At 42.7% G+C, this 23,593-nt stretch overlaps 1 protein-coding gene across 8 annotated transcripts in view; it reads right to left on the reverse strand.

Moving 5' to 3' along the window:
- Positions 1-11,786: 11,786 nt before the first annotated feature.
- camta1a (calmodulin binding transcription activator 1a) overlaps positions 11,787-23,593 on the reverse strand; it is a 319,797-nt gene continuing 307,990 nt past the window's right edge. For 6 of the 8 annotated variants that reach the window (XM_028992546.1, XM_028992543.1, XM_028992548.1 and 3 more), the window contains 13 exons: positions 21,031-21,194; positions 20,725-20,915; positions 20,417-20,495; positions 18,845-19,193; positions 18,228-18,739; positions 17,523-17,701; positions 16,616-16,859; positions 15,891-15,962; positions 15,774-15,794; positions 15,453-15,652; positions 14,606-14,680; positions 14,219-14,249; positions 11,787-13,173 (listed from right to left, as the gene is read on the reverse strand). In XM_028992546.1, the coding sequence (XP_028848379.1) occupies positions 13,141-13,173; positions 14,219-14,249; positions 14,606-14,680; positions 15,453-15,652; positions 15,774-15,794; positions 15,891-15,962; positions 16,616-16,859; positions 17,523-17,701; positions 18,228-18,739; positions 18,845-19,193; positions 20,417-20,495; positions 20,725-20,915; positions 21,031-21,194 (2,150 nt within the window). In that variant the 3' untranslated portion in view covers positions 11,787-13,140. The remainder of the gene's footprint in view (positions 13,174-14,218; positions 14,250-14,605; positions 14,681-15,452; positions 15,653-15,773; positions 15,795-15,890; positions 15,963-16,615; positions 16,860-17,522; positions 17,702-18,227; positions 18,740-18,844; positions 19,194-20,416; positions 20,496-20,724; positions 20,916-21,030; positions 21,195-23,593) is intronic. The other 2 variants (XM_028992544.1, XM_028992547.1) reach the window with 2 other exon arrangements.

The following is a 23,593-nucleotide window of genomic DNA, read 5'->3' on the forward strand; positions in this document are numbered from 1 at the left end:
GTGGTTGGAAATGTTTGAAGGTGCTCCAGCCTATACAGTATGAAGCTGAGTCTTCACAGTATTCTGCATGTCGACAGTAACGACTGCAGGTTTCGGATACACAGCTAGAACTAGACAACGGAGAATGTGAACCATCCATTTAAAAGGTAGATGGCGACTGTGTTGTGTGTTGCCTCGCTCACCGCCTTCTTCCTGCTTCTCTGCCACGGGATGGGATCTGTGTGAGGTGGAGGTGCAGCAGGACCCTGGAGCACCAGGTCTCCACCGAGGCGGCTGCTGGAGGGCGGAGCTGTGTGGCCTGTGTGTCACCTTACCTGCATCTCACCTGCATCTCACCCGCCATTTACAGTATTTATCAGACGCCCTTAACCAGAGCGACTTACAATCAGTAGTTACAGGGACAGTCCCCCCCTGAGGACACTCAGGGTTAAGTGTCTTGCTCAGGAACACAATGGTGGGATTTGAACCTGGGTCTCCTGGTTCACTGGCGAGTGTGTTACCCACTAGGCTACTACCGCCCTAATTAAATAAGTACAGTCAAAAACCAAGGTCCAATTTACTTAAAGTCTCGAGTAAAAGGTCTCTGTCTAGTTTATCAAAAGCCTTTTAATGGTCAAAGTTGTGTTGCTAATGGGAGATAATCACTTTGGCAAGGATTTTGTAATCCGATCCAAGCAGACTTATTGATCTGTTTTCTCCCCCTTCTTAAAGAGAAGAGAAGAGTTCATCTTCCTTTCTTCCGACATTCTTCAAAAACTAATTTCACTGTTGAAATGTCATATAAGAATATTCATAAATGGCATTACATATTTCTGCATTTGAAACAGGGCTGTCCGGTAACTGTTTCTCTTCTTCTGAAGGAAAGTTATACATTTTTTTCCCAAAATGGGAAATTCCACTAACGTGATTTTCCGTATAGGTTTGTGTAAAAGTTCATAATCACCTGTTCATCTTTAAATTCCTTTATGATTTTACTGCTTTCCTGAAAAAGAACAGTGTACGCTTCTCATTTAGTTTCATCTTCCGTCCTCCATTCCAGCACTTTTTTTCTTCAAGCTTGATCTTTTCTTTGTACACTTAAAACTTATTTGTATTTTTCCTTATTTTGCCTTTCTTTCTCCCTTCTTTCTTCTTGATGTTTCCCCCCAGTCAGAATTTGATTGATACTGAGTGAAACCCACTGCTTAAATTTCAATCTATACTTATTTTGTAGACATGAGTTCTATAAAAATCATTTGTTTAATATTTTAAAACCTCCTCCTAATTTCACGGTCATTTCTAGTTTTGTATTTACTTTTGCATGGTCTGAAGAAAGTCCACACTTCTTTTACAAATTTCCAGGAACTTTTTTGAAACCCCCTGCTATAATTACCCACCGATTAACTTAACAGCAAGGGGTATACTAGTGACAATTCTTAATTCTAATACACATCTGCAGAAAGTACTCCATCATTTTGTATTACCAGCGATTTTTTTTCTTATTTCAAGATTGCGATTGCTAGATTAAATTCCAACACCCGTTGCTCTGGATTGGTGGTCCCCTGTCCAGACAGATGGTCCCTGGCTTCAACTTTCAAAGTCAGGAGCCAGCAGGTGGCGCCACACGGACATCTCCTACTACTCAAACTCAAACATACTGTAAACGGGACGGCAGCCCTTCATAAGGCAAAACCAACACGATCACATGGTAGCAGTCATATTTGTTAGAGCCGTCCTGCTGCTCACAGTGAAGTATGGTCTGCAGTACCCGTATTCTGTAGTTCAGCGATTCTGTTTCAGAAATAATGAGCGTTTTAAATCTGTGTATGGGGATGATCTCTGTGCACACTCAAAATTCTGAACTATTACAAATGGTATCAAGTGTGATCTGTCTGGCACTGTTAACACTAAACATTTCTCATGGGAACCGAATTGATTGATGGCATTGGATTGATTGATGGCATTCTTTTACAAAAAACAAACAAACTACAATTTAAAAGCTCTGGGCCACTGAAAATGCACTTGTTTAGGGTAGAAATAGTATCAACTAATACCTTTGTGGCCCAAAACACATTTCACTGTAAAATTGACCTGGGAACTTTGCTCATGTACACATAGATTTATGACAAAAATTCACATTTCCATGTAAAATAAATGGTATTGCAGCCTGCTGAGCAGTATTTAAGGTTGAACAGACAATTTGAATAAGGAGCTAACTTTAGTATTGTTGTGTACTCTAAATTCTATTACACCCATATATGCGTGGCGTGAGTGTGAGGTCCTCGGTGTACCTGCTTGCTTCTGAAATCTCACATCTATCAGTGGGGTGCTTTCAGTTAAAGTACATTTCATAATATTGACAATCCAAGCTCATTATGTCACAATACATTTATTCTGGGTTGTGTGAAATTGCAGAAATTGCATCTGCTAGAGAGGATGTTCACCCAGGACAAGCTAGGACCGCCCCCTGTATGCAAATATTCATCATCTCCTGGATATTGAGATGCCAGACACTCTCTAATTGTATACAATATGTATAGTACTATAGTATAGTAATGCTACATGTTAATGTAGCATTATGTAGTAGGATGGTATGGATAACAGGATGTGTAGTAATCCTAACAAATCATAAATGCAATAAAGTTTTTTTTGAACAGAGATCCAAACTGAAATGGTGCAGTCTAACCGGTGAATAACTATTGCCCATAGTTTTCAAAATTGCTGTTGTTTTATCACCCTTTGCTTTAATCCATTCAACACAATTTCTTTATCAAAAGTTATTACCCACAACACATTTACTGCTTGGGATAAGCCTACATCTATAAAGGCTGAGCAGAGATTCTGTTTTATACACAACAAATCCCTTGATCTCCAAACACACAATTTTTGCTTCCCAATTTTCCTTATCTGTTTCTTCCCAAAATAAATCCCCAGCACCTTTATGTTTTTCTTTTAGTTGTAGATTAAGGTTTCTTCTATATTCTGGCCAATATCTCCTTCTTATCCACACGTAACTTAATACCAGTCCCTTCTGAATAATCTTTACCAAAATGTAAACCTTCTTGTATTGACTTGTTGTCTACTGTCAACCATCCCTCTTAAATCCTTTTTTAAACCTTTGCCAATGGCTCCATACACAAGACAAACAGGGGTGCTGACAAAGGGCACCCATGTTTTAAACCCACCTCTATGGGGATTTTCTCAGTAAAAAACCCATGGACCTTCACCCTTGTTATAGTGTCTGCCTGTTCGGCCTGTTGATGGGAGAGGGGGCATGGTTAGGAGGTAAAGAGAAGCAATGTTGCTCGCCTTGTTGTTGGGGTTAATGCTGCATCTGCTGGAGGTGCGGCAGGGCCCTGGGAAGCAATGCAGCCCATCATCTGAACAGCAACCATGCAAAGAGAAATCTTAGTTTATTCCAGTTGATGCTGTTCTTCTAAGTGGAGGGAGGGTATTACAAAGCCTTACAAAGTTAATATGTAAATAAACATATTAATATTGTTTTTATTGTGCATATTAGAATGGCTTTTTAATGTATATAAAATGAATACTTGATAATCCAGTGAAGGTTTAGAAAGAGCACAATTAATGTAATGAAAAGTTGCTTAATTAATGAAACAGCATATTGCTTGATTTTTACGGCCTTGCTGATCTTGCTGAAATAAGCTGTGTTATTCACGGGTGTTTTCTTCATTTAATACTAGAATGTTTTGGTCAATTTGCCTATTTTTGATGACATTGTCTAGTAAATTTGTAAGTGTCTTCGGGGGGTGGGGGGGGGGTGTGTCCCTGTCACTACTGATTGTATGTCGCTCTGGATAAGGACGTCTGGTAAATGCTGTAAATGTAAATGTGTGGACAGAAACGGACATCTAATGGCGGACTAGTTGATATCAAACACAAACTGCACATGGCAGCACCCTGACTGTATCCTCTTACTTGACACGTTTAATTTGACATCACCAATTTGCATCACTTTTATTTAAGTTTGTTTATCTCGTTAATGCTGTGCACTTTTCCTTTTCTTGCTGCCTACCTTGGCAAGCGGCCCAATGTTCAGTAACACATCCCTCTTCGCGCTGAGTCATCCCACCATCCCACCAAACTCCACTTCATGCACAAGGACAAACATCCAATCCACATACCGGTACTTAAGGATATAGTGACAGGAGCTGAAGGGAGACTTTGTAACAATAAGCTGTCAACTGGAAGATATAATACTCAGTCTCAGTGTCAAGGTCCGAGCAGCGTAAATGAAATGTCTGTCCTTCAATCAGTCACTGACGTGGTGCCTGTGATGAACATTGGTCGCATCGGACATGGTGTGGAGACGAAACTGAGTCACCCCGTCATTTAAAACCAGGCTTATTAATCAGCGACCCACCCTGCATATTATTCAGCCGGGCTCTGGGCGCGGAAACGTTTTATAGTGACTGTGTGAGATTGAGTGTGGTGGGAACAGCAAGGCCCACAGAATTATGGTGACATCAACCGAGCTTAGTCCCAGCACAGACCCTGACATCTGACCTTCTGATCTTACCTTGAACATCCATTTGAATCCATCTCTGTGGGGCATCTGCAAATGAGCACTGCGCTTCTCAGAACCATATTTGCTGTTATAGACAAACATCGCAAAGTGTGAATAAGACCAATAACGTATAAATCTGTGTAAAAGCTGAGAAGTGTAATAAGAAGATGGCGTGCCAGTGAAATGGCTTTTTGCTTCTTGCTTTCGCTGGGCGGTTTAATGGCTGCTTTTCACATCTGCACTCGGATTGCAACTCAAAGCACCACAAGGTTGATGCAGTAAACTCCGCCTACAGCCCGACTGAGTAAACCTCAGCCTGTCCCCTTTTTATTGATCTGTTTATTCGTGCATTTCACTCAGAGGGGATTTTACGATGATTAGAGGGGAGGTGGGGCTGAGAAGCGTGCCAGATCCTGACCGGATCAACGGTACATAACCTGTATGAGGACCTCAGTGAGGCCACGCTGACACCTGACCCCCTCAGCAATGTCCTTGCTGTCCTGCTTGCTCTTATTTTCAAATTCTCTATATGACTAGATCACAAAAGTGGCAAGAGTAGTAAACAAAACATTTTATTTTAGATTCTACAGAAGTCATGAGTAGCTTACAGCGATGCTCTCTTTGGTTTCTTCGTTCTTTGTGAGTCATGTTGTCCAGTCGTTTCCATTCCCTTCAAATAGGAGACTGCAATTAGTGAAATCGAATGGTGCTTAGGAAGGCAGGCACAGAACCCAGGAGATATTGACTTGAATTGAGCAGGAAATAGATCTTCATTGTGTGATTTTCTAGAAAATGGCACAGAAAACCACACCCTCATCTTTTTAATAAAAGATGGCTGTAAACAATCAGCGCATTTATTATGGCTCTAAATGAGCAAACTGAAATCAGCTTGCTTGCACCACGCCCTTGGTCTTAGTTTTAGCTGTCCAGTCACCTTTACACCAGGTTTGGTCGCTGCCATCGGCTTTCTGCTCCCTCTTCAGCGTTGGTGGCTGAGGATGGATTCATCATTCCAGAGGAATTTGTTTTCATGGCACAGAGGAAGAGTGGACCAGGCTCCTCCTCACTGCTCCCTGGAGAATCCAGCACAGCTAAAAGTAAAGTTGAACAATCATCCACTGATTCATCATCAGAACTGTACAGGAGTAGGTGGATGGGTGTCTCTTCTTTCATACACCACGTTCTGAGATAACGTGCTGCATTTTCATTAATTGTTTTTTACCAAGTACCCTAAGGATTAATAAGAAAAAAAAAAAAGTATCCTCCTCACCCAGAACATGATGTTTTTAGAAACCGAGATTCAAATGGGATTGTCACCCTGGAGGATTTAAACCTGAGCATGTCGATATGTCACTAATGTCACTAAAGGGTGTGTTTGTGTTAATGTAAATTCAGAAGATGCCCACGGTGTGTTGTTCGCAGTGTGATTGGTGGTCTGTGTGGGGGACGGTGTATACGTGTATATGTAAAAGTTTCAGTTCACTCGTTTCACGTTTGGTATGTTTTGCCTCTGGTCACTGTACAGAAGTCCTGCTTTGATGTGAGTTTTGCTCTCTGACTCTTCCTTTGGACTCGGAGCAGCCGGCGTGCTTCCCGTAGAGGTGAGAAGCGCTGAAGCACCCAAACTTTCCAGGGCATGAAAAATGCTGAGCCTCTGCTGTGCGCCGCTTGATTTAGATTGATTTTCACTTCATCGTTCTCTTCCCCCCCTTTAATGCAGCAGAAAGTCCTTCTGTGACACAGCCAACCTTCCAGCCCTCTGCTCGGAGTCTGGCAAGTCCAGCGAAAGAAGAGAGCTTCTGACTGCTTCTGGAAGTCCTGTGTTTAGAATACACCTCTTCAGGAGAAATGGCACTGAGAGACGCACTAATACATTCTTACTCTCAAACACACACCCTAGGAGTCTGGAATCTCAATGGATTTCTTAACACTTATGATCATGTCTACATCCTTCACATATGAAAAATGTTAAAAAAGAAACTTTAGGAGACCGCCTGCTCCTCTTCTCTTATGTTTAACTCTCAGCTTCTAGAACTTGAATGAAAAACAGCATGGAATTCCACAGGCACCACCCTCTATCGCCTGTCACCTATAAACTCAAACAAGGCACGGTAAAAACTCTTTTATTCGCTTTCCAGTTATACAACACCACATGCAGGGAAGTCATGCTCATGCGTCTCTTCTTCAAGGCATCATGGTTTATGCAAGACCATAAAAAGAAGAAAGAATCCAAGTTTGGTACTAAATGAATCAGGGCCACAGGACCCACATACCGATAGATTTGTATTTGTATAGTTTTTAGCAATTTTTTTATATATTCTGAAAAAAAAAAAAAAACTATATCTGCCAATTAACTTTTAATGCATTTTACATGACACTTGTGTACATCCAGTTTGTAGTTTTACGACGAAAGCCCTCAGCCTCGGACTCCAGCCATGCGCTCGGGTGGATAAGCGAAATGGAATTTCCCGGCATCCGCATTCTTCCTGCAGGGATAGAGAGAGCATGTTAACCTAAAGCTGATGTTGACATAGTGTCATGTTGAGAAATCATCTGTTAATAGTTTTAGAAAAGCAGTTCAGTCCCACCTGTTGCTAACCCTTAGGGGATAAGCTCTGTGGATGGCCACGCCCAGGCGTGGCAGGTCTCTTTTTCCTTGGACGTCCGGACCCGTCCACTGCTCCTCGATAATGTTCTCAGGCGGTGCCTCGTCGGACACATAGCCAGTCTCCTGGAGCAGCTCTAACAGCTAACAAACGGCCACTAGTGTCTCAACGTCAAATCCTCACATGAAACCAACGGCCCGTAATAACGGGCCATAAAAAACTCAATCTTCAGCTCTGCTGCTGCACGCAGCTCAGCTACAACGTAAAGTTTATATTGTTGTTTATGTGTCAACATAATTGCATCTTTAATGGATCTTGTCACTGAGGAGCATAAAGTTAGAGCATTTGTGTGTGTGTGTGTGTGTGTGCTTACCTCATTCAGCACCTCGGTGTCAGCCTGCACCGGCTGGCTGTCACTCCATCTCACCAAGAGAACGAGCAGTGTAAGGGGAAATGCCAACTTCATTATGGTTTCTACAACATGACCACACACCACAGCTCAGCACCGCACAAAACAATGTAATACAACACGCAGCACACAAGACAAAGAAAAGCACAATATAGAAGAGTATAGTACAGTTCAGTCATTTTATTGTGAATATATATATGGAATATATTATGGCTGTCTATGTAAAAGGTGGCGCTAAGGGCAGCGCCATGTGCAAAGTGTGGCCCTTGTTCACACAAATGTGTGAAATGTGCAATCAGGATTTCTGTATAAATAAATAAAAGAGAAACTAACTCCCCCTTTTTGTTGGTGTGTAGGTATTTTTGTCACCCAGAACAGAACACAAATTATGTTTTTATAAAGTTTAAAATAGATGATTGACAGATTTAATTCACGCTAGTTCCTCATACTGGATTTAAACCCACTCCTGTCAATAAATCACATTAAAAATCTGTTTTTAACTCTAAAGGACACCTTTGACACCAAACCCCATACTTAATTCCCAGAGTTGTGCCTAGTGTCAAGTTCAGGATGGCTGGAACCAGGAATATTTACATGCTGATAAAACTCGTCCTAACATGCATTTTATATTAACATTGACAAACATCCATTCAAACAGCTCAGTTGTCCATGAATGAAGACGTACCTGAGAGACGAGATCTGACTCTGTGGCAGGTGATCAGGAAAGTGGAGACTGACCGGGTCAAAATGGCTTTATAACCTCTCCGCCTAACCAATGCCATGTCCTGCAGTCCCTCAGCTGACAAAGGACACTTATACACTTCATAAAACTTTATTTAAAAACCCACATCACTCCCCCAGACTCCAGAGACTCTTCTCGGAAATGTCCATTCAGCAAACTACCTGGGTCTGACTCAGAGGCACGACTCCCTGCAGCAGAATGCCGCAACGTGCTGGTTGAGCATCACAACTCAAACCTGAAGACGACAAATGAATGGAACCAGAGCCATCAGATGAAAGTGAAGTGATTGTCATTGTGAAACACTGCAGCACAGCACATGGTGACACAACGAAATACGTCCTCTGCATTTATCCAGGCACCTGGGGACCAGTGTGTGGGGACTGTACTTTGCTCAGTGGCACCTTGGCGGGTCGGGATTCGAACCAACAACCTTCTGATTACGGGGCCGCTTCCTTATCCACTATAGGCCACCACTGTTAGATTATATGATTTCATGTAAAAAAATGAAGAAAAGACTGTGATTACTTTTTTTTTCCCCATTTTTTTTTATTATTTTACAGCAGAAAGAATATAAAGCATTCAGAAAACATCTTTCATATTTTAAGGGCAATTCAAAATGTTTTGCATGGCTTCAGCAGCTGAATTCTCTTTTTTTAATAGTTTTTTTTAAACATATCCATCGATTCAGTGACGCTTTTACATGCACAGTTACAAAAATAAAACTTACAAACCAGAGAGGGTCAAACACAGAGAGAAAGATAGAGAAAGAGAGAGCAAAAACACACCCAGAAAAAAAAAGGGGGAGAGGAGAGAGAGAGAGAGAGAGAGAGAGAGAGAAAAGCAGGGCAGAGGAAGAGGGCTACATGACAGGGACAGACAAAGAGAAAGACGACTAAAAAGAAGAGAGAAACAGGCCTAACACTAGTCTCACATGCAAAGTGTCAAAGGCCCCACTACGTTGTACAAAAGCAGGGCTGTGTTGTGGGTTTTTTCCCCCTCAGGGTTTTTGAATTGATGAAACGTGCAGCTCAGTAAGTAAGTGTGTCATATAATCTCTGTTCATAAACTAATGAATGCTAATCCTGCAATACTGGTATTTGCATAAGAGTAAGTCAACTACGTGTGTCCAATTGGCCGGTTTCAGATAGGTGCACAGGTCTCCACTTAGTAAGAAATAAGGATTTATTATTGATTATTGCTGTGTCCTCAAGTGGAAAACGTTTTTTTTTTCTTCTTCTTCTTTTTGTTCTGCCCTGTTGTTCCGGACGGTGTGCCTACTTTTCTGGAGAATGGGTGCAAAAGAGAGGAATAGTTGAGAAGAAGGCAGTTTTTTTTGTTTGTTTGTAAAAATTAGCTGAGTGTGATACAAAAAGCTAAATAAAAAAAAAATGAGGTACCTGCAAGCTAACCTGCAATACCATACAAAGACCAAGTTAAAAGCCAATTATCACAAGTTTTCAAGTAAAAATTACCTTTAGGTATATGACAAAACCAAAGGAAACTTCATATATTTAAACATATATTATATTAACATATATAGTAACATATATATATAAACACACTGAATCGATACAATGCATTGAATGTCTGTCTTAAGTATGGAAGTTGTATTATGGGGCGCATGCATCTTCTTGCATACTTCTTGCATATCCATTCTCATTAAACGTATAATGCTGCACAATGCTGGACAGATATTTACAGATTTGTAAGATGCTGCAAAAACATATAAAATTACCCTAATGTTCTATGATACAGAGCAAGGTGGGTAACACTATGTGCAGCATCTTCCAGTTCAATAAATGATATTAAATTAAAATTAATTAAATGGCTACGGCCAATTTTCATCCCTCAAACAGGAGTTGTCACCTTGCTTAAAGAAGGGGGATAAAAAGCCAACTTTTGGTTGGTCATTTGGTTGTATTGCAGCTCAGCCCACTTTTGGATAAAAAAAATGAACACTAGAACTTATTCAGTATCACAGTCATTTTTTGAGAGACATTCTGGCTCATTTTGCAGCAGGGGAACACTGCCTCTGCCTCCCCAGCGTCCTGCTCCACTTCCCCCACCTCGATTTGGCACCCTGAGTAAAAATACAAAAGGGAGCCGACTGGCTCCCGAAGCTATGACACTAAAGACGTGATCGCAAGGCTTCTCCACCGGCACGCGGGTGTGCGAGGAGCCTTAAACGTTCGGACCTGCTGATATGCCGAAAGAAACAATGAGCGCTCAAATTCAAACTGAATTCAACAAATTGTCCAAAAGCAACATGAATTCATTCTGCCCTTCAATGTGTGAATACTGGATTTTTTTCCCCACTGTTTTTATTATTATTATTTCTAGAATTTCTCCTCTGCTGTCCATTAGTAAGCCCTCTGTCAACGTCCTCAGCTTTACAGAACAAGAAGTCTTAAACAAGTCTACCTGACTACCGACTCTACAAAAATAAGCATGCTTCGGGTGCACTTTGGCCACCCAGTTATCTATGTACCATGCAAGCATAATAAGACCTTTTCAAGTGGTCACAGCAGTGCGATAGCTGACATCCTAAACCACTACTGGAATGAAGGATGCAAGGCATTTAACCACTGGAATTATATGGAATAATGTGAATGCACAGTCTATTTGCATTTTCACGTTGGGAAAAAAAAAAGAACCTGAATAAAACGTTGAAAACAGAAACATTTCATATTTGGATTTGTAACAGGTTGGTGAGATTGCAGTGGCAAGTATTTCCCAGAAATCAGGTGAATTTGTCATGAATTCCAGTGCGTTCACAGAATGATCACAGAATACATACCGACAGATGCTGAAACAAGATGGATAGGCACTTGCCCCATTTACACTCTTAACCATAAACCAAAGTTGTACATTTTGTGAAAAAAAGAAAAGAAAAAAAACTTCACATTTTCATGCAAAACAATTCTGACAATCATTTTTAGGATGTCAAATGAAATAGAAGAACAGAAGAACAACCGAGAGAACAGATTGTACGGTCTTTGCCATGTGCACCTGACTGATGTACTTCGCTCAGGATGCACATCAGGCAAGTGACACCTTCAGGCCCATCCAGACACCACATCCAGGACTCCAACCAATATCCAGTGGCTCCAGCAGCACTCATCAAAAACATCCAAAGCGAAGCTGGCTGTCAGAAATAAGCAAGGTCTTCACCTCTGTACTTCTTAGCACCTAATTTGTTCAGACCTCTCATTCACACCACATGGGAATCTGTGCTGAATGTCAAATGGAACTGATGAACTTAATTTTCTTATTAAGCATTACAGCATTCACATTACTTGGCACCATTGGCAAAAAGGTTCTTGGTAGCCCCAAAACAAAAACTGAAATCGAAACAAATTAAAACGAAATAAAATAACGAATGTAAACAAAACCTCTATGTCTTCAGATTTCGCTGATTTCTTCTAAATCTAAATACATTTTTTCCACTTTTAATATTTGCAATAAGGTCATGCTTTAGCAAGATGTTCTTCTTAAGAACATTAAAAATAAAATAAAATACTCTTATAGTGAAATATTTTTAATCATTTTACAGAGCATAGCCACTAATGCTGCTTTTTTAATCTTTGTTTCTCATGCACATATCTCATTTTATCCCAGATATTTACACTATGTACAAACAATACAACCATACTTCTTAGGCATTCAAACAAAACTATACAAATATTCATTTTTTGTCTCTTATTTGTTTAAGTACCTTATTTAATGAATAAAATAATGTATATATTTTTAAAATACAATCCCGTTCAGATAAATGTTTTTTTTTTTCTCCCTTTACGCACTGCAACCTTCTTTATATACAGAAATCACTGAAAAATATGGATTTCTCTAACCCCTCTAACTTTCTGAACCAGCTTAGAGACCCTCTGAAGAATCTCTAAGATATCAAGGCAATGTATGTGATCTGCCCCTCAGAAGCCCCTCGGGCTCCTGAAGTTCATTTCAAACAAAGAACCGTAACAGAAAGCATGGAGCGAACAATATAATACTATCTCTGCATAAAAAGTCATAAGGTAGCTTTCAATTAGTCAGTATTTTTACCACGATGTCAGCCGTGACTTTTGAGAAAGACACAATGCAAAGGATAGGTCCAGAAAGAGGAGAGAATGGAATAAAATTCCACATTAAAATATGGAATTTATAATGCAATTTAACAAAAAAAAAATCCCAACATGACATTTGTTCTAAGCTCTACCCATTTCTGGTCATGCCTCATCTACATTCATGTTTAGCCCTGCCCCTTTACACTCAGTGGCAGGGCAGTGGGCAGTTATCAGGGGTTTAGTGGCTGACTGGCTGCTAATCTGGTCAGGAAACACTGTGCGTACAAATGGGTCAGTGGGTTGCCAACATTTTTTGGTTCTTTTTTGTTTCTCCAAATAGATGAATTAGTCACTTAAAAGTATATGAATGGATATGAAATTCACTCAGAGCTCAGATCTAAGGTGTTTCTGCTTTGATTCCACATTTTCGGTCTGTCCTCTTTACACGATCCACTTGATGTTAAGGACATTTTAGGTCCTTTCCAGCATTCTGAACGTTTTCTATTAGTAATGTGTCTACATGCTCCCCAAAAAAAATCAATCCATGAAAAAGTGCAAAAAATGCCATGAAGCAAATGTCCATCCTCATACAGCAGCTCACCGCTAAAGTTTTTGAATCCGCAGAAGTCGCCTCTCATTCCCTTGTGAAGAAAGACAGAAGGAACGCGTGAAAAATGTGTTTTAGCAGTCGCTGTCGAAGCGTGCGTTTCTACGCATTTGTTTTCTCATTAAACGTCTGAAACTGAAAAGCCAAAAAAAAAAAAAAGGATTCTGAAGAGTGATGTCACATCGTGAGGGGGCTCTTCTGAACGCTCTCATGTTCCTTGGCCTTTTTCAACTCTTTCACTCTGAAAAACAGTAGAGAGGGTGTCAAAGACAACATGAAGACAACGTACACATACACAGCTTTCATAGCTTCAAATTTTGCAAAGAAAATGTTTTATTTTGTTAGAATGATTATTCTAAAACCAATAAGACAAAGAGGGGGATAGCAATGATGTTAATATTTTCTATAAGAGGTTGAATTTGTATAAATGTCACAATATTATGTCTGATGTATATATTATATATTATAATATTATATTCTATTGATTCTAATGTTAAAAAAACACTTCCTACAGGTGCTAATTAAAGACTTTGGAGAATTTGGATCTCTTTTAAAATGCAAACTGTGTAAAAGAACCATTCTAGGTCCCATACATGACGTTCCTACAGATCCCTATACCAATGTTGAGTTTCTTTCATTCCTTCTTCCTTTCTTTCTGTCTCCTTGTGTCTCCTATGCATCTCTTGGGTCTGTCAGTACAACACAGCATCACGTGAACAGCCAAGGCTTGACCCAACCAAGCACACCCCAATCACACGCGACAGCCAGCCTTTAAACAGGACCTCCGTCCCGCACACAGGAAGTGACATCCTTCTGAGCATGCCAAAAGGTCAGTAAGCAAGGCCCAGTCACCAGGCATGCAAAAGACGAATCATTTAGTTATGGCTACCTTGAGTTCTCTAATGTCTTCTTAACAACATGAAAAAAAAGAAATATAGAGGAGGAAGAAAGATGAAAAACAAATTTGTTTCCAAGAGACAGAAAGAGAGAGTGAGAGAGATGTGCTGGTTTAGTGTAAAGGTGTCGTTGTCATTCAGTCATAAGCAGTGATTCATTTAGGAGTTAAGACACTTCTGCTCGGAGGGGGTGGGGGGTCGAGCTCTCAGGCTCTCTGTGCAGGTCAACAGCTCTCATGCAGGCAGGCACCAAGCAAACGTGATGGAAGAGAGAGGGAGACAGAAAAGGGATGGAGGAAACCAGGAGGAGGGGGCAGAGTGAAGTAACTGTTAGAGAGAAGGAGAGAGGAACAGGAAGAGAATAAAGTGACTTGCTCAGGCTGCACTCACCCTCTTGAACAGTCTATGGTCCATCAAGGGGCTTTGCATTGACAGCAAAACAACACCAGACAGCTATTAGCACACAGCAGCAGTGTGGGGAGGAACAGGGGTGTGGTACAGTGGAGAGAGGTCCTGCAACACTCTGTGAAACCCACAACCCCACCATGTCCTCAGGAGTGAGGTTAACCTTGTGCTAGTGTGCCATTAACCAGGAAGGAATCTGGCGTGTTCCCTGTATCCGCTCTGTACTGTACTTGTTGTAGGGTAAAGCTGTTGACATTTACTAGACATTCACTAAAGACAACACCGACTTATATGAAGTGACTACTTCTGTGTAAGATGTCTCATACAAAGGGCGTCCAGCAGAGGGCGCCGTGAGAGCAGGCAGAGGCTTACCTGTGGCGACAGCGGCGCAGGAACCTCATTATCTTGCGGGCTGCCTGGTCCTGCCTCTTAGTGAGCAGCGTGCTTCTGAAACAGGGACATAATTACTGTTGCGAGGAAGTAGCCTAAGTAAGAAGCACTCAAACAAGAAGGCCACAAAGTCACAGGTTCAAACCACACCTGCTACCGTTGTGTCCCTGAGCAAGAGTGTCTCTAGGGGACTCTGTCCCTGTAACTACTGATTGTAAGTCTGGATAAGGGCACCTGATGTAATTGTCAATGTGTACTAACCAATCTTACAGAATAAACCATTCACTCACTACCCTAAACCAAACAGTAAAATATGATAAAAGTTATTTTCAGAAGAACTACAAGCACTGATAACATTATAACAAATAGCTTTAATAACTATCAGAACATACCTCCATTCTCCTCTTTTTCTGTTCTATGGTTTCACTATATTATGAATTATTGTCATTATACTATGCTAACCTTTATTCAATCCCATGCCTTGCATTTAGGATTACTTTGTTGACCTGTATATGGCCAAGTACTGTCATGACAACCAGAATAATAGTTCAGTTGACATGCCTGTTGAACATAAAAGGCTATTTTACTCTTAATATCAATATTATTAGAATTACTGACTGTCAGAAATGCAGTCAAAAACACAGCAAGTGAGGATATTAAGGATACTAACCAAACTGCATTAAACACAATGTTGCTGTGAATATTAATAATAAAATCAGAGTGTCCGTTTGTACCACAAGCAGATAGAACATGCACAAAACAAAACATATTCTCATTTTTTTAGAACTCAGGCCTAATGGAAGGCGTAACAGAATCAGCTGACAGTTACCTGAGTTTGTGTTGGACAAGTGTGGAGCAGCTTGACCGGCGATGGGACCGGAGGCGACCAAACTCCTTGTAGCTGCGGTAGCACTGCTGGATCAACATGGCGGCACGGCGGCTCTGCTGGAACTTCTTCTGCTCATGGTAGCTGCGGAACTTACTCTGGATAAGGATGGCGGCCTGCGTCATCTTCTTATAAAGTGCATACTGCCCAAGACAAAAGTGCACGTTACAGAAGTGCGACAACCCACGCACACAGTACACTGAACGTAGTGGCATTAAAAGCATCTAGGAAAACAGGCAAAAGATCCAAAACCCGGTGAGTTACCTTCAAGGCTATCCATGTTAGCTTGTAAAAAAGGAGAAAAGGCATCTGTTAACACATCCGGGATAAATACTTTTGAGAATATTTTTTGTCAGTCCTAGTATTTTTGGTCATACCTACCTGTTTATACTTCCGGTAACAACGCTGGACAACAGCGGCGGCAACTTCCTGTTGTTCTCGCAGCGGCCGCCCCTGTGGAGGAAGCACAGAGGCTGAAAGTCAAGGTGAGGAGGCAGGGGCTTCGGAACCATCCAATGCTACGCCACATTCCCCACCCCTGGTTACGTCACACCAGCCTAACTGGATAGACGGGGGGACTTGAGGGGACCAGAAATAACAGAGGAGGGAGAGACAGGTAAAGTGACAGACAGAATGAGAGATAGAGATAGAGAGAGATAGAGCGAGAGAGAGAGAGAGGGGCGTGGCTGCGCCAGCGTTCCCGCGGTTTGGCCTGGCAGTGCCGCAGGCCAGATGACTCTGTGGGACAGGAAACAGTTTGAGACGTGGAAACTCATTACAGCCAGCCGCGGGGGGAGGGGGCAGAGGGATCGGGGCGAGGAGTGCAGGATGGGCAGGGCGATCACTTCCTAAACCAGGCCATGCATTGCTGAAGCTGCCTTTCCCATGCGCAAGCCACTGGGACTGACAACGCAGTGTGTGTACGTGTGTGAACGAGACAGAGTGTAATTGGACTTTATTCCTTACAACCGGTACACCAGTACACACAACTCAACACCAACAGCCTCACACCACAAATCACAACACTGGGAGCACGACCCTTGAGCTGTCGTGTGTGTGTGTGCATGTGTGTACGTGTGTGTGTGTACCTGTCCGCTGGCCTGTACCTTGTACTTGCGGAAGGCGGTCTGCACCAGCCTGGCGGCCTCGTACAGCTCTCTCTGCTCGGGGTCGGACAGCGCCAGCTGCCCCAGCTCGTGCTCCATTTTACTGCTGGAGCCACTGAGTAATGCACCCCAGTCCGCTGGGGACGGGAGCCCCGCCTTCTCACACGACCCCTCCTGAAGTGGGGAATCGCCAGGACTCAGGCCGGGATTGGACGATGGTGTGAGGGGCTCACTGTACAGAGACCTGGAGAAATGAGGCAGGTATATCTCCACCACTGTCCTTGTTGCCTTATACAAGCATGGAGAGTGAATCATTTTCTACACCAAATCGATCTATGTTCATTTGACCACGATACAACATGAGGCCACTTCAGCTTTATCGAATTATAATAGGTTATCACAGACCAAATCCACAGACTGTTCATGTTGAGCAGTGAATTGGACAGATTTACAGCTTTGTGCATTTCATACATGCTATACACTTTATTCTGTTAGGAAAGGAGATGCACATTATCTATTGTGGAAATAGTGTTATCCGCCAAGTTATTGTACACTTGTTTTAAATTTCCTGTCCTATAGTTCTCATTACTGGCCGTCTAACATTTTAGGTTTGTTAAATCTGTTAAAACAACGGTCACCCTCATAGGAAAACAATTCAGGAGGGTGTAGTTCACCGAGTGATTCGTTTATTCAGGCGACAGCGAGGCACCACTGACAGCTCAACCGAACTGAGAAATGAACAGATCACTTGAGGAACCTATACGGTTCAGTACATTCCCTTAAAAGGTGTGTTCTTTTGAACAAATCGTTTGTGAACTACACAATACTAGTTTGGACAAGTTAGTGCGACTTTAAGAAGCTTGATATATTACAGCCACACTAACATGTTTACAAGTTGGGTACTCACCTTAGGTGAGCGATGTTGGGGAGGTGCTCAGCATCACCCAGGTAACTGGCGAGCCAGTCCATGGTGCTGCTGACGGCGCTGTTATCCAAAGGAACTGTGTCACACGAGCTAAAGTTTTCCTGCTTAACTCTGCTGGGCGTGGCCTCTAAGATGTGCTCAGCCAGAGATACCATGTTGGCCTGAGAGCAACAAGAAGAGTGGATTAAATACACACCATGAACATACATTCCAAATTCACATTCTGAACACCGACATGCCTGCACACACACACACACACACACACACACACACACACACAAACACACACAGTGGCTCTATCCTTCTGCAATCTGACATAGATGGAATGGAGCTGCTGTCTCTGATGTCTGGGAAGATCAATGTTTATTATGTGGTGAGGACATTCAGAGACTGTCAACAGAAGGGTCAGAGTACTCGACCCAAGTGTCAAATAAACACACACACAGACTCAGTTTGTCCTCTCTTCCTTAGATCCCTGATGAATGTTCAATGAGCCCCATTCTATGTGCCTCTGGGTCAAGTGTGTGTTTTGTCATCAGGCCCTCTGAACCGTTATACGAACATGAACGTGTAGTTCTGGTTCAGTTCAAAGATGCACAGCATGGAGGAATTGGTCAGAAACAGATGTTGTATCTTGTGATGTATTAAATGTTGTGTTATGTTATGATGTTTTGAAGCTGAGCCCACCTGCAGGTCATCCATGTGTGTGAGGCAGCCCTGGTTTTCCAGGTCCTCCCTGTAGGACAGCAGCTCTGCATCAACCATCTCCCTCTCTGACATCATCAGCATCCCCAGTGATTCCCGCTGGTGTAGACGACCCACCGACTTCTCCTTCCCCAGTCCACCTCCACTGGTTCCTGTCACGCCTCCGGCCCCAGCCCGGTCAGCGTACTGCTCTCTGGAGCTCCACTTGATCCCTGCGCTCCGGAACGTACCCAGCTTGGTCTGGGAGAGAACCCCGGCACCCCCACCCTCCTCCAGCCCCTTCCCTGGGCTAAGAGGCTCAGGCGATAGGCCCTTTGGGCTGGAAGACAGCCTGCAGAGCTGCTGATGCTCCAGGCTGAGAGGGACAGACATGGGCTTGTCAGGTCGCGTCTGCACCCCTTCAGGGTTGGGCTTGTGTTTTTTGGCCAGTGGGAGATCTCTTTGGCACTCGCTACTGTAGTAGTTTGATGGTTCAGACCTGGGTCTTCGGAGATCTGCATTGAATAAGCAACACTTAAGAATGCTAGAAATGAGAGTGCTATGTGAACAGGTGTTCGTTTCTGTGTAAATGCGGCCTTGAATGTACCCTCTCCACTTACCCAGGTTCATGGTGGTGGAGGAGGCTGAGATGGTGGTGCCCGCTGCAGCTTTCTGCACACCGGATGTTGCCACACCGTCTCCAGACCAGGTGGCCATCCAGCTGTCAGAGGGCGGTGGGTCATTGGCCTGGGAGAAGGCCATGCGGGTGGGTGCAGGTGGCAGGGCAGAGGGATTCTGCTGCTCCTCCCGCTGTAGCTGTTCTAAGCACTCTGCTAGGCGGGTGTGGCCCCGCGAGCGGGCGATGGACAGGGGCAGGCGTCCCAGAGAGTCGGGGATGGCCAGCGCTCGTCGGTCCCATTTATACAGCACCATTGCAGCCTCCAAGTGCCCTAGGGCACATGCCCACATCTGCACAGAGCACACCATTAGTGCTAATGCTAACAGTAGTGCTAATGCATTTACTCTCTAGGTCTCCCCCTTTGGGGTCAAAAAGTGCATTTGGGGTCAATGTTTAGGAGCAAGTTACAGATTCCATTCCAGTTTTATTTTCTTTCCTGACTTCTTCTAAATACTATGATGGCCATTTTGATTAAAACAAGATACCACTGACCACAGCTGAAAATATCCAACTTTTTGGATATTTTGGATAGCATTTTAATCTGACAGAAATATTAATTATTTATATATTTTAATATATATATATATATATATATATATATATATATATATACACACACACACACACACACACTGCTCAAAAAAATAAATGGAACACGAAAATAAGACATCCTAGATCTGAATGAATGATATGTTCTAATTAAATACTTTGTTCTTTACATAGTTGAATGTGCTGACAACAAAACTACACAAAAATATGGATGGAAATAAACTTTATCAACCCATGAAGGTCTAGATTTGGAGTCACATTCAAAATTAAATTGGAAAAACACACTACAAAAACACACACTCCTGGATGAGCTGCACTACCTGAGCCACTTGTGTGAATCCGTCTCATGTTACCACTAGAGGGAAAGCACTGGCAGCATTCAAAAGTGACCAAAACATCTGTCAGAAAGCATAAGAACTGAGAAGTGGTCTGTGGTCACCACCTGCAGGACCACGCCTTTATTGGGGACGTCGTGCTAATTGCCTGTAATTTCTACCTGTAGTCTATTCCATTTGTACAACAGCATGTGAAATTGATTGTCAATCAGTGTTGCTTCCTAAGTGGACAGTTTAATTTCACAGTGTGATTGACTTGGAGTTACATTGTGTTGTTTAAGTGTTCCATTAATTTTTTTGAGCAGTATATATTTGTGTGGATGAGACTTGTGTAAGAACATAGCATTTCATTTTTTTTAGTATTTACATAAAATTGGTTCGCTTTAAGACTGCCATGCACCGTTTTTGGAGCAACAGAATGATGCTCAGTTTCAGAGCATAATGCTCTGTTCCATTCACACCTAGTGGCACCCCAAGCAACAGCCATTCACTGTTCACTCTAAATGTTCTTATCCATGTGATCCTGTTGTTTAATGCAGTTGTAAACTCTTGATTAACTGTGATGTCCTAGTTTCAACAAACTCCGCTACGGAGGAGCATATGGCACAAGGAAGCTCTTAGTTCCTCACCAGTGGGGTGCAGGAGAAGTGGTCAACGTTAAGGGGGTCCACCTCTAGTTCCAGATCAATACTGTCAGCATGTTTCGTGCTAGAAAAGAGTTTCAGATACACAAGTTCCACATCATTCAATAAAAAGGACTACCACTGATATTCACATAGACTGTTACTGAAAAGTACTAAAATGTAGTACTAAATTACATTCAGACTTATTCATTTGTACCTCAAAACTTGAAACATGATCATTACTAAATGGAATAATTAAGGAAATATTGTCGAACATTATTCAAAAACTAGTCACAACTTGAGGAGTCTCTCACCGCCATTTGATAAGGGTCTGGATGAGGGTGGCATAACCCTGCCCGGCAGCCAGATGCAGGAGTGTCATCCCACGAAATGTCTTGGAGTGGATTAGGTGCTTGGACTTGGCCCAGCAGGCCCTGTTCATCATCTTCTCACAGACCACCACCACCCGGCTCTCAAATGAGCTGCCTGCCTGCCCTGAAACAGACTGGAGAAAGAGCACAGAGATGGACTGAGAAACCATTAATGGCGCCTGGTTTGTGTAATATGGTCTCCCAAGGTGACCATTTGCTTGTATGCAGGTTAATGTGTCCAGTAGATACCTGTGACTGGCTGCTGTTTACACCACCTGCTCCTCCTCCTGAGCTTCCTCCGCTTCCACCACCGGATGCTCCACCGCTCCCCTGTGGCTGGTGGCCGGCCATCTCTGCCATCCTCCTCTCCATCTGCTCCAAGCGCTCCAGGATGGACATTCTGAACTGGTTATCTGCAACAGAAACAAACCATAAAACAATTTTACTACTGGTAAAGGTCAGTGATCGTGACCTTTAATGCCATTCAATGTTGCTGAATTTAGAATCTGAAGACAGTAATGCTCCAACTCCAACCATTAATAATGAAGCTCTAGGAACACTGGTTAGATAAGGGTTGGTTGAAATAAGACTGGTGACTCTGGCAATATTGGTGAATAAATGTGTTATTATGTTGAATGATCAGGCAGTTGATGAAAACTTTTGTTTGGCATTACAGTTCACATCACACCGCTTACAAGGTCAATAAAAAAACAAATCCCTTTTGTGTGTGTCACTGCACAGATATTGCTTAGACAACATTCAAGTGGCTGTGTAATTGCTGTTTAAAATAAAATGCTACAGTGTACTCATTTTTAAGTAAGAGGGTTGGATGGGAACATTACGGTCTGTTTGATGGAGAGCTTCAGACTCCAGACTATTTAAAATTTGACATCAACAACCTTTCAGGCAGCTGAGGGGTCTCCATCTGTTTGTGGATAAATAGCACGGACAGGTTGTGAAGATGCTGTAGTCTCCACACTGTTTCTTTCGAAAATCACACATACACACTACTAATACTACTGAAGCCTGCAGTTAATACTGTCAGTACTATTTAATGTATATGAACACAAAACATACAAAGCTGACTCAGAATTCAGTGCTACTATATATTCATGGAACAAAATCAGAATTGTGTTAATTAGTTGAGATGAATGTTCCGAAAATGGAACACCATGAGTGACAAAAGACAACTTTTTCTCTACTAATACTTTAAATTCAAAAAGCTTATAGTACAGAAAATAAAACCTATCCAGTTGTACAGCCAATCGTGCATGGTGGTTTAAGACATCATGGATTTGGTGTGATCCTGGCTTTAAAGCCCCATGTGCATCCCTGCTTTATCTGAAGGAACGGCTGTCTGGACCACTGATGGGCATTAAGGAGTTAATGTTTCATCCAGACAGGGTCTGTGTGGGTTACCCGTTTGCAACTGACGGGTAAAACTCAGACCACTACAACACAGCTGAGGACTGCGCCAGCTTCCCCGTTAGGGCCCGGGAGCCGGTTTCTGTGGCAACCTGCTACAGAGTGGTAGCTAAGCGACAGGAACATGCCTCTGTGTGTGTGTGTGGCTCCCACATCAGTGCACCGATGAATGGCAGGAGGCCGATATAGAAGAAGATATCACGGAAAAAAACAGCTGTTTCATTCTTCACAAAAAAAAAAAAAAAAAAAAAACAGTCACAAATCTGGTCATATATAAAGGAATTGCTTCAAGCCTGAGATGCTGTTCACTGTAGTGCTGTCAGGCTTGGGTTACCAATACATTTGGACAACAAGGGTTTCCAGCATTTTTTTGTGCCTTGTTACCTTGAGACAACATCATGTGAGAATGATTTATTCTCATTTAGGCACCACAAATTCATCAAAGTTAAAAAAAGACCAGAAAATAATAGCAATCAACAGCGCTCAGCTCAGAGTTGACACTGTGATTGCCAGGACGGCCCTTTTATGGTGGACTTTAAAAATAGAAACTCCAAGGGCAACATGTCAACAAGTCCCAGTAGCCTTTGTGTGCCTCTAAGAACCAAGCCGAGACTGCCCTCCAAGGCCTTTTTGGGACTGTCTTAAATTACAAGGCGCACAGACTAATGTGTCCATATTTCGCTCGAAAACAACATTCAACAACAAATGAGTGTACTTGCAGTGTACTGAATAGACAACCATGACAAAATATAAACATTTATTAAGATTTATTTAGTTTAGAGGCAGGGCCAGATATTGATATTTGCATTAATAGTTGAGGTGTGTATTAAACGTTTATCTTTTTTGTGCCTTTGTGTGTATAACTGCATTGCATTCACATGCATGCACATGTATGTCTGTGTGTAAAGGGGGGGTGTGCCATGCCCTCCTTTTGATGGCAGGGGGAAGGGGTATGGAAGAACGTGCAGGTCAACGATGCATCGAGGCGACAGACAGGGGAGGGAGAGTGCTACTGTGAGCGCGCGTGCGAGAGAGAGAGAGAGAGAGGGGGGGGGGGGGGGGGCAGACAGTCTGGCAGTAGCATGTCTTTGTTCAGACTCGGTGCTGCAGTGTTCTGCAGTGCAGATGATGTCATGTCCACCTGCTGCCGCGATGCAACACGCATCCACTGCAGAGGGGGAAGGGCAGCCGGGCTCAGCCAATGGGAGGCGTGCTGCTGCTCTGACATTTCGAGGGACCGCCCACGTCCGTCAGTTACAACTGACGGATACAGCAAACACCCGGTACAGGCAAGTAGCCAGCAGACATAAAGTGAGACAGGTAAAGAACTGCAGGTCTGTGCTGCATACAATCAACATCTTTTTTCTGGTAAATATGAGGTAAATAG

Source organism: Denticeps clupeoides, chromosome 10, assembly GCF_900700375.1.
Source record: "Denticeps clupeoides chromosome 10, fDenClu1.1, whole genome shotgun sequence".
NCBI classification, from domain to species: domain Eukaryota; kingdom Metazoa; phylum Chordata; class Actinopteri; order Clupeiformes; family Denticipitidae; genus Denticeps; species Denticeps clupeoides.